Source organism: Apodemus sylvaticus, chromosome 4, assembly GCF_947179515.1.
Source record: "Apodemus sylvaticus chromosome 4, mApoSyl1.1, whole genome shotgun sequence".
Classification (NCBI taxonomy): Eukaryota; Metazoa; Chordata; class Mammalia; order Rodentia; family Muridae; genus Apodemus; species Apodemus sylvaticus.
Genome location: NC_067475.1, coordinates 49,074,738 through 49,086,959, shown reverse-complemented (window position 1 = coordinate 49,086,959; position 12,222 = coordinate 49,074,738). Strand labels below are relative to the sequence as shown.

The window sequence follows — 12,222 nt, the reverse complement described above, 5'->3', positions numbered from 1 at the left end:
TAATGTCTCCATGCCGGAATTACCTTCAATAGATTTCTAGGCCTGTGTGAGCTACTTCTGACTTCATGTTTTACAAATGAAGCCACCTGTTCTCCACATTCTTTTGCATAAGATTTATTTTTTTTATGCCTGTCTTTAATTTTACCAGATCAGAACTAATAAAAGAGATCAGTAGCTGGTAAACTGGAAAAACATATGTGGCTTTTATTCCCCTGATGATATTTAATGTCTAACGGTTTATAAAGGGTTCGTTTTTTTTTCCCCATGAATTAAATCATTCTTACATGGAGTCAAAGCTTTGATTCAATATAAAATCATACCACAGAACTCCTGATTTTTCTATGGGCACAGACATTAGAATTGTAGTTCAACTACCAAATACATGATAGACTCTACCTGAAGTTGGAAGCAGATATAATATCATAAATTGTTTGTTGTTAGTAAATGTGGCAACTGAAAAAATTGTTACCTTTTTTTCCACCCCTCAATTTACTCAGTGTCTCTGAACATAATGCTTTCTTTGAAAGCTCAAGATACATGTTTATGAGCTGAGCATTTCATTAAAAGTATAACTCTTTCTTTTTCTACACTGCAGGGCCCACAAGGACCGCCAGGCTCTATTGGTTCAGTTGGTGGTGTGGGAGACAAGGTAGGGACATACTGGCTAAAACAGTCAGAATTAACAGCTTTGACAGTTGTGGGACATATTTTCTAAGCTGCTAACATGAGTTTGGTGCTAAGTGTTTTATATATATGTGTGTGTGTGTCTGTCTGTCTGTGTGTGTCTGTGTGTGTTTCTGTGTACATAGTAGTATCTATTCTAGAACCTACACTGATTGAAATTAAGTGCTGCTTTTGTGTGTTTTGTACTGACACCTGTGGTGGTGATGAATGTTGGGTGTGGATTGTTTCCTGTTTCAGTGCTGTGTGGAGTCATTATTATTTGCTTTTGTGAACTGGAAAGCTGAGGCTTGGTTAATTACAGGGATGTGGTGAATGTTTCTTCATTAGAAAGTGACAAAGCCAATCTCCAATTCAACCTCTGAATGTCTGATGAGACTACAGTGTCTTTTCATTATTGACACTTGGTACTTAAAGCAGAGGAAACACTTCACTACAACTGATCAGGGAAGAAAGGAGTCTTTCACATCAGAAAACAATTAATGCTGATTTTTGTCACCTTTTCATTACTAACACTTCAGCCTGTCCCTGGCACTTTTCAAAGCAGTTGGCATGTGCCACAACATCTGTGTTTAGAACAGCTCCTTTTTCTGGTAAACACTATTTCATCTTAAAAATCTGTTCTTCCTTTTTTTAAAAAAAAATGTCAGAATGATTCTTTGATTTCTTATTTATGTCTTCATTCTCACATCTTAATAGAATTTTAAAGAAAATCATCATTGATATTTGCTTCATTTCAGATTTTTTGCCAGTTTTGAAGGAACAAAAAAAAAATGATTCATTCCCTAAAATATTATACAAGAAAAACTATGTAAAACATTTTAGCTGCAGTGTTTTTTATCCCAACCTTGAAACATGATTATTTTATTTGCTTTAAATTCTTTTTGACACCTTTTACTTTATAGTTAAATTCATTTGTTTTCAGTAAATGAGTTAACTCTTCAAAAAGCAGTGTAATGAGATTAGACTGTTTTATATTGGTGTTTACTTCTGCTTCACATTCTGGCTCTTGTATTTATAATTAACTGCATATGACTCGCGATTCAAATAGCTCATTAATTACTAAATTAGAAACAAATTACACTTTCTAGTTCTTCATGGATAAAGAAAGCAATTTCTTTGACAATTGTTTTTAGGAGCTTTGTTTATAATCTCAAATTGAAAGCTGTATGTTGAGACGGATGCAATTATTGGGGGAAAAAATCCTCATCAAGTCTAATTGTTCTAGCATAAAATGCATTCCAATCCAGCATCCGAGACACCACTGTTTGAAATATCCCACCAGCTTTACCCCATGCCTTCTTTCTTGAGAACAGGTCCTAAGTGATCTGAAGCTGCCCAGAGATTCTCGATAATTCATCATACTTCACCTATGTCCGGAAGACTGTAAATGCTAAGAGAAAGTTTTAGATACATTTTTATTTTTAAACATCTTCTATGCAACTCATAAAACAGGCCCCTTTTTCCAGATATTTGGATTTTGGTACAGTCATACCACTGTAATGTATGTTAAAACAATTTCCTGGGAAATTGCTCTTTTCACATAAACATAAATTAGATAATATTCAAAATATCTTCATTTAAATATAGATTATGCTTTTCTAAGTCATTCTTTATTGGTTACATAACTTTGAAAATAGTCGTATCAGTTAAAGTGAGATCATAAAATTTATAATATTTAAACACTCAAATTCAGGAATTGTGATTATTTGTACTCAGTGTCTTCCATTGATTTCCACTAAGTTCCTTCCATCGAGTTATCAATGTAGGCTGATGAATTTGTTAGCAAAAGAGTTAATTTATAGTTTAGTAAAAATCAACTTGGAATTTTACATGACTGGTCCTGATTATAATATGATTTTGATGCCACACAAATGCAAACTGTTGTAAAATGTTCCAGGTTTTGTTATTGTTTGGTGGTGATATGGGTTCCTCTGTTCGATTGAATCTATCAAAAACGACATCAGCATATAATGTCTTTCCTCAGTTGAATTCCTGAGATAGGAATCTTACTTCTCCTTCCTCCTGTTAGATTTGCAGTGTGTTTTAAGCCATACATAAATGTATGGGTAGGCTAAAATAGGAAGGCCACGATAAAGGTATTATTGCAGATAGAAAACACCATTTCTGTGTTTTAATCCTCATGTGATATTTTCTTTGCAGGGTGAACCTGGAGAAGCAGGGAACCCAGGGCCCCCTGGGGAAGCAGGCTCAGGTGTAAGTCCTTTAGTACTAATACCATTATTGGGCTTCATTAGACCTTTAGGGATTCTTTTTAGAGTGTTTGAACATTGAACTTGAATTGTAAAAGTATTTTCTTTTTACTCTCCTTTTCCACCCCAATAAATATGAACACAAGTCAAAGACAATATGTTTAATAAGTGAAAATCCTCCAGATACTTTCATTAGTATATAAGTTTTTAACGATTGCATTTGCATGAGTGAAGTTTTAAAACTATAATGTGTTCAGTATGTGCATTGTGTTTGGTGAACTGTCCATAATAAAAACAAACCAACAAGCCTTGCTGCATTAAATAAACATGTATTAATTAAGATTGATTATCCTAACATAAATTAAGCTGCTATAAAAATACTACATTCCCTTTGCAATATGGAAATATTCTTACTGTCTAACTTACAGGATCCATAACTACTGACCTCTAGCTACCATAGTTATGATTCTGATAGATGTTTTGCAATGCAGAATATAAACTCCAATAGAAGAGCACTTTCCAGCCCACTGTACTAATGGGAAAACCTTGAAACTGAGCTTGTAATGTAACTCATTCTTTTGTCTGTGTTCTGAAGGGTCCCAAAGGAGAGAGAGGAGAGAAAGGAGAAGCTGGGCCCCCTGGTGCTGCAGGTCCTGCTGGCATTAAGGGGCCACCAGGTGATGATGGGCCCAAGGGGAACCCGGTAAGTTTGTCTCTTTTAAAGTGAAATTTGTATCTGATTCATTGCTCAGCTTTTCATAGATAGACTAGAAATGTAGGGTGCTGGTGAAACCTGTGTCATTATGTCATTTTATATTTTCACATACATTCATCGTTTCTTTCAGTTTTATTAATTTATTCTTCTATCTGTAACACATATCTAACCAGCCTTTGAGATAACTTTAACCTGTAAAAATAAACATACAACTTGATGATACTTCCTTTTTAATCTGTTTGTTTTCCCTTTTCTTAACATCTCTCTAGGGACCTGTTGGGTTTCCTGGAGATCCTGGTCCACCCGGAGAACCTGGTCCTGCAGTAAGTGTCATGGAAAATAAAAAGATGCTTTGGTGGGGCTATTCCCTCAGTTTTAAGCAACATTGTAAATAATAAAAAAAAAGTGCGTTAAAAGTGAACTTCTATAGTCAGAACTCAAAATGAAAAAAACGATAATCATTTGGCTACAATATCTATCTAACTGACGAGTCTTGCACCTTGGTTATATGGCTCTCCCCTTCATTTGGACACCTATTGAGACTTTTTTCGATTGCCCAAAGAGGATACAGAAGCTTTACAAAACTCAAGACTTTTTTTTATTAATCTTGTTTACTATGTAAATCCTACCTGGAATTGCCTCATGGCTGTTCCTGATGTAAGGAAGCACTAGGTTTCTATACTAATTGTGTCTTCAAACATTCCTTATATCAAAAGAGTACTATAACCCAGCTAGGTGTGGGAAGAACAGAAGATACCATAATCTAAAAAAAAAATGTGTTATAGTATTGTTTGGCCATCTGATCACAGTTTATTTCAACAGTGTATCAAGACAGTATGTAGAAGTTTTATATCTTTATAGTAATAGAATAAGAAATATTTGGGTTAATTTTCACTGTCAATTACAGGGGCAAGACGGTGTTGGAGGTGACAAGGGTGAAGATGGAGATCCAGGACAACCAGTAAGCAAGACATTCTTTTTTTTTTCAAATCTTGCATAGCCCCATATATTAAAAAAAAAAGGTGATTCAAAGAAATCAAGTTAAGTTAAATTCGGTTAAATGAATCATCTCGTTTTATATGTTGTGCATGCATTTACAAAATACATAGGTTTACGAGCTTGTCCTACTATATCAAATTCTTTTACTTAGCATTTATTTTATAAAACCTTTACCTACTCTTCTCTCATACAATATATATAGATTACAGCTTCCCCTCAACACCTCCTCGTTTCCCTTACCTAAGGTCCCCTCTTCTAGAATAAAATAGGCCTTCCAAGAATGCCAACTGAACATAACACAACAAGACACAATAAGACCATGTACAAGCCCTCACATCAAGGTTGGTTGAAGCAGCCCAGTGGAAGGACAAGGATCCCAAAAGGAGGCAAAAGAAACAGACACACTCACTCTCACTTGTTTATAAACAATTATATTAAAAAAATACTTTTTAAATACAAACACGTAGTATATGGAAAAGACAGACTAGTTAGTAGCTTGCTAAAGTCCACAATCTCTTTTTGCCAAGACATTAAATGAAAGTATAATATAGACATTTTAATATTTTTAGGAAAGACAGAGTGTTAACCAGGAGGTTACTTAAAAAGCAAAAAATATGAAGGACATTAACATAATAGGTTTTCATACAGCTCCATTTCTTTCAAGGATGTCTTTCTTAGGTGTCAGAAGTCTAAGGTATACTTATGCACACATTCCTCATAATTTTCTTCACAGTGGCATTAAACAGTGATAATACTGTATGAGAAATTTAGAAGTCATAGGTAGATATGCTCACAGTTTGTAATATAAAACCTGTATATGTGCCTGTTAGGTGTTTGCCAAATACCTATTATAATTTTTAAATGAAATGTAAGTTACTTTCTTGTATTCATGAAGAAGTTTGAAGAAGTTTGCTAAATAAATATACCAGCTCACTCTATGAATATCTAGAGGCAATCATGTATTTGAGTGGTAGGCAAGGCTTTTAGGAATGATTGATGTGTGTCCATGAGACAAGAGTCAGTTTCATGTCATATAGGGATGAATTATGTTGGTTTTGAATAATACCTAGCTTATTAATCACTGTATTTTTTTTTTACATTTCTAGGGTCCCCCTGGTCCATCTGGTGAAGCTGGCCCTCCAGGTCCTCCTGGAAAGAGGGTAAGTGTTTTTTTCATTCATTTGAATTATTCAATATGTGTTTGAATTGGTGTTACCCATGCAAGCTGTAGGTAGCTTCCAAGGAGGCTGGAAAAATAACCACTTTCCTCAGTATGTCAGAATCATCACTATCTCAGAATACACTTTAATCATTTTGTTGTCATAGCTGGAATGAATCAAGTAACTCCTCCATGGAGAGTTACCTGTTTCTCTGAACAATGTTAACAGCTGTTAAATAATTTTAACCAGTGGAGTTCCCGAAGGGGTGGAATGTCCAAAGCTTAGAACACACATTGTGAAAGTGTGAGTACTTATCAATAGATGGAGCACACACATGCATCTATGTTGTAGATTGTTTTATGTTGTCAAACGTCATGGACTTGATGTCTTACTGGGGTTTTACTCATGGGTAGAGGCACAATGGCCCAGACAACTCTTATAAAAGCAAACATTTAATTGGGGCTGGCTTACAGTTTCAGAAGTTCAGTCCATTATCATCATGGCAGGAAGTATGGCAGTGTGGGGTTTTTAGTCCTAGCTGTTTCACCTGTGAACTAGTAATGTTTTATCCTCGTCTATCTGCTCTCCTGAATACTAACTATCCTCTATTAAGTTATCTTTTACATTTAAGTGAGGACAGGAGCCACTTTTCTCCTAGTGTCCATGTCTGTCTCATTTCATATGACATAATGTCCTCTGATTGCATTAAATCTCTCACAAATGACAGGATTTCATCTTTCCTTATGGCTGACTAATCTCCCATTAGACATAATTGCCACATCTTCTGTAGATATTAATCTGCTGATTCCATACCTTAGCAGTCATTACTGCTTCAACACTGAGAATAAGAGTGCTAGGACCTTTTTGATTGGTGGATTTAATTCCCTTTGGAAATATAATCAGTAAGGGGAGAAACAGAGCATATGTTAGATCCACTTTTCGAGGAAACTCCACACTGTTTTCCATGTAGATGTACGGTTTTTAATTACTGAAATGATGTATGGCAGTATCCTTTCCTGTATCTTTTCAGCCTTTGCTGTTTTGATAATAACCATTACCTTGTGAACATTTCTAAAGTTTCTCTTGTTCATTTTTGCTCCTTTTGACAAATGTCCACTCAGACTATTTGGCCCATTTTTAATCAGAGCCCTCATTTGGTAGTTGTTGCTACTGATATCCAGTTCCTTTTATGTTCTGCACTTTAATCTTTTGTCAAACAGTTAGCAGAATTTTTTCCCCGCCTATTGATTTCCTTTCTCTGTAGAAGCCTTTTCATGTGACATAATGCCATTTGTCTGCTTCTGCTTTCCTGGGTTTCGGCAAGCATCAAAAATGATCGTTCATGCAGATGTCTAATGGTGTTCCCACTATGCTTTCTTCAAGTAGCTCCGTGTGTTTGCTTCCATAGTACGGTCTGAAATCCAGCCTGAGATACTTGTTATAAAGAACACTTTTTATGGATCAGAACCCAATATTCCTTTTAGTACTGTTTAAGAGAAGCTATTCTTTCTAAAATACCTGATTTCTTACCCCTTGTTTAACATTGGTTATCTGTAGATGTGTGGTTCCTTTCTGAGATCTCCTAATTTTTTCCACTAGTCTGTCTTGTGTTTTCCTTTGATGTTGTTATTTGTTTTTCCCATGCTATTTTATTTACTGTGACTTTTGGTTTCAACTTGAAACTAGGCTTGTTCTTTATGAACAATACTGTTTTGGCTGTTGGGAGTTCTTTGGTGCTTTTACATGAATTTTAGGAGTAAGTGTAGTTCTATGAAGTACATTGTTGATATCCTGATAAGTATCCTTCGGTGTTGTGTATTTTCACTTTAGATTTTTACTTCTTTGATAATTTTCTTTGTTGCCGTTTTAACTTTTTTCTATCAGGTTTATTACCATCACTTTCTGTCAATTTTATTAGTTTTTATTTTTGATTCTTTCATAATCTTAATGTATATATTCAATAGCCATTCTCTGCTGGAGTCTAGAAGTTAATCTACCACAAAAAGATGTGAATATTTTCTTACTACATATTCAAGAACTTTTTTATTATTACTGATGCTGTAGTAAAATTAGAGAAGAATAACTTACAAATGGCTTGGAGCAACTAGACTCTCCAATCTGGCTCAAATAAGCTTCCTTATCAACAGTCCGAAGTCTCAATACCCATTGCATCTATGGGTTGATGAATTGGGAATATATACTAATAATTCAAATTTAAGGTAAAGACATTTGCTTTTAGAAATGTCCTAAAAATTTTCTACATATATAAGTAGATAATATACGGCAATGCTGAAGGAAGTTATACATCTAATTAATATTGCATTATGTGTGCAGAGTCCCAGTTTAAATTGGAACCACTACAGATTATGCATGTCTTCAGAAATTCACAGCTCAAAAATAATATTAAAGTGGCTAGAGAAATGGACCAGTAGTTAAAAGGACCACTGCTTTTCTAAAGACCTAAAGACCTGAATTCCATGCTTGCCTATTCTTCAACTGTGAAGTAACAGTAACTCCATTTCCAGGAGAACTTCTGGCTTTGTTTGGGTACCTGCACATATACATCATAGACACATATAAACATACACACAAACACATAAAACACACAAAAACTAAAAATAAATATTCAGAAATAATACTAAATATTCTGAAAAAATTAGTTATGTTTTGCTTTTAACTTTAGATACTATAAATTACAGTGTTTAGTTTATAGGCAACTTTCAATTTTGAGTGCAAAACTAAGACACTTCATCTGCTTAATATTTGTGTGTGTGTGTGTATATGTATATATATATATATATATATATTCACACATGTATACTGAGGTAGCAAATTTCACATTAAGTTCATTTCGCTACTATCCAAATAGTCAGTACCCCTCTCGGTCTATGATTTTATTACTTAATTTTAAGACCCACGGTCTATGTATGTACCTAGTACACAACTTTGTACATGAAAATTGGCTTGCCTCTGAGCAAGTGAAGAATGTCATGCCTGTCCATCCTGTGTACGGATTTTTTGCTTCTACAAGAATTATCAGAAATAAAGTGCTTATTGTAAAAATCTCTCATCTACCCATTCTGTAGGGATCAGATCTGACATTAAATGCCCTGGAACGTCTTTCTCCCTCCTAAAATAATCAAATATATCCTATATAACTGCCCTTATCTTCATACTTTTTACATGGACTGTTTTTTTATAAACTTACATGTCTGGCTTTGTATTAAATTTCTGTACACTTCTCATGGATTTCATGTTCTTTTGTATTCATTATGCACAGTATATTTTGGATCATAAGATATATTTATAAATGTTGAGGTGTGAATTGCAGAATGAACAAGTTGCTAGGTCATATCGTAAACTATTAGCAGTGGGGAGGAAATTATCTGATGCCTATTTCTTATGAATTGGAAAGTGTAGTAATAGTGACTTTCAGTGATGAACTTAACCACATTCTTTTATGCAGTATAAATGAAAAAACAACTAAAACTGAATTCTCAATGGGACTGGATATATCTGTTTGTGCTACCATTTCAGAATCTAAAGACTGGCTTACTTATAAGGAAAAAAATGTGTTTAGTTCATAGTTGTTCAGGTTGAGCTATTCAAAATAAACAGTCTATACTAATTAAAGGACTTCTTATCATATTACCTACACATCATAACAGCAAACCATAATATAATGATCATGAGACAGGATGGTGAAAGGGAGAGTCTTGGGAAAAGGGAAAGATAAAGAAAGATAAAGAGAGGGAGGACTATTACTCCAGTAAAATTTTTACTATTACTACTTTCAAAATAATAGTCCTTCAGATATCTTAAAACATACATTACCTTGACCTGTGTAACAAGACAATTTCTTGCTCAGCGTGGTCATCGCAGGAAAAGTTAAGCATGTGCTCAATACAGATGCTGCTGATTAAACAGTTGTACTGCAACATGTTCTTTAGCATCTGCTTCTCCCTCTTAAGAAAATAAATCATGTGAGTGTATCAGGGCATGCATTTGACCTATCCAGCACATTGCTCCCTTCTTAAGGAGTAGTTCATAGACTGTATACACATCTACTGATTTGAAGCACTTTGAATGTTCACTGTATCGGCATGATTGTATGTGTAATGAGTGAACTTACAGTAGCCGTACTAGAAAAAAAATGTTCAAAGATGGCTTCACTGACTCTCACATCTAAACTGAGTACCCAGAACTTGAGTTTGCAGAAGGGATTGATACTTACTTCATTTGATAAATGTGGTATGGAAAGATAACATGGAAAATGAACCTTTTATCAAAGTAGAATACTGAAACATCTGAAATAAATAGGTTATCTCACATCTCACTAAATATTACCACTGCATCTACCCTGTTTCACTTCAATATATAATCTTAGTCAATATTTTTTTCAGAATTTTTTTTTTATGTACATGAATATACGGTAGCTGCCTTCAGACATCAGAAGAGGGCATGGGATTCCATTACAGATGGTTGAGAGTCAGCATGTGAATGCTGAGAATTGAACTCAGGACCTCAGGGAGAGCAGTCGGTGCTCTTAACTGCTGATCCTTCCCTCCAGTCACCTCAATTAGTAATTTTAAGTATGAGCACTAAGAAAGTTGAACAGATGGAAAGCAAGAGGAACTGGGGAAAAATAAAAGAAGTTACTTAGAGATCATTATTCAGTGTTTCTTTATGTACACTTTTCTATGACATTTTGAGCATAATCTTTTTGCCTCTAATCCTACAGTTGTAAAAATGACATTATTTTAATCTTACATGTTTGTGAATTAAATCTTTCTATAAGAATTAAATTCCTCTGTTGACCTTTATGATTGTGGTATTTTTTTAAGCTGGTACATAATCCTAGATTGCATGAGTATTTTATTGAGCATAGAATGAGCCACTTCTGAAACATTTCTGAAGATAAAATTGCAAATAATTTTTAAAACTCCAAATAATTTTAAATAATAAATCATCCCTAGCATTTGCACTCATACTTCATATTTTATTCATCATTGTTTTGAGACTTGATTTTACTCTGTAGCTCTGGCTAACCTGAAACTCACTGTGTAGATGGGACTGGCCTCAAACAGCAATCCACCTGCCTCTGCTTCCTGTATGGTGGCTTCAAAATCATCCACTACTAAGACCAACTATTCAGTAGCATTTTTAAAAAAGCTAAACCACCAACCAAAGAGTACACATGGAGGGACCCATGGCTCCAGCTGTATATGTAGCAGAGGATGGCCTGGTTGGACATCAAAGGGAGGAGAAGCCCTTGGTCCTGAGAAGGCTCTATGCCCCAGAATAGGAGAATGCCAGGACAGGGAAGAGGGAGTGGGTGGGTTGGTCATCAGGGGGAGGGAGCATGGGTTATGGGGTTTTTGGAGAGGAAACCAGGAAAAGGGATAACATTTGAAATGTAAATAAAGAAAATATCTAATAAATAGAAGTATCTTTTTTACTGTCTGCATTGATGTTATATGATGACCTTTAGCTTACTTAGTTGGTGATTTATGTTAAATTATCTAAATAGGAGTTTTTACATGAAATTAACATTCAACTTCAGCAATGATTTAAACAGAAAGGTAATGTGAAAGTAAGTGGTCTAGTAACAGTTCCCAAATTTGAATAGTACTTCTCAGCAGTGTTGCTTTTAAGGTGGTACATATTCAAATACAATTTTATATTTACAGGGTCCGCCTGGAGCTTCAGGTTCAGAAGGAAGACAAGGAGAAAAAGGTGCTAAGGTAAAACATGTAGAGGAGATGTGTTATGCAGTTCATGCATACGCCAACATGTGTTTCAACACATTAAATGATAATATGAGCTTTATTGTTAATAATGCACCCATGTGTTTCCTTTTCAAACAGGGAGAGGCTGGTGCTGAAGGACCTCCTGGGAAAACTGGCCCCATCGGACCTCAGGGTCCTTCTGGAAAGCCTGGTCCAGAAGGTCTTCGAGGCATCCCTGGTCCTGTGGTGAGCTTTTCTACTAAAAGGGGCTCCTAGGAAAATAACTTTAAGTTTTAAAACCTATGAGTTAAAAATGCCAGTAAGGTTGTTGTTTCATAGCTTATAATATGCCCTATGGCCATCCAACTATTTCCACTAAACTTATTAGGTAACTTAGTTTAAACAACTTAATAATGTATTTAAAATATTTGTCTCATTTATTTTATTTATACAATTTTATAAATTTTTAAATTTAAATTTTATTTTAGAAGTTTGTGCAAAAGTTCTCATTTTTTTAATACAGAAGAGAAAACTAAGTTCTAATATGACAGCAAAGAAAGGTTTTAGATATATTCTAGAATAAGTCTGTAGATGTACATATGCTTATATAAATATATTTGCATAGATACATAACCATATATACATACACAGTTTCAACGAATAAAAAATTTAAAATTTACACTATTTATATATTTTACAGTAGGAAAATTTACAGGGGCTATTTT

At 34.6% G+C, this 12,222-nt stretch overlaps 1 protein-coding gene across 1 annotated transcript in view; it reads left to right on the top strand.

The window, feature by feature from the left end:
• The window catches only part of Col11a1 (collagen type XI alpha 1 chain), a 172,402-nt gene that overhangs the window by 138,623 nt on the left and 21,557 nt on the right, over nt 1–12,222 (top strand). The window contains exons 49-56 of the mRNA XM_052179401.1: nt 596–649; nt 2,845–2,898; nt 3,490–3,597; nt 3,879–3,932; nt 4,517–4,570; nt 5,715–5,768; nt 11,459–11,512; nt 11,636–11,743. Coding sequence (XP_052035361.1) covers nt 596–649; nt 2,845–2,898; nt 3,490–3,597; nt 3,879–3,932; nt 4,517–4,570; nt 5,715–5,768; nt 11,459–11,512; nt 11,636–11,743 — 540 coding nt within the window. The remainder of the gene's footprint in view (nt 1–595; nt 650–2,844; nt 2,899–3,489; nt 3,598–3,878; nt 3,933–4,516; nt 4,571–5,714; nt 5,769–11,458; nt 11,513–11,635; nt 11,744–12,222) is intronic.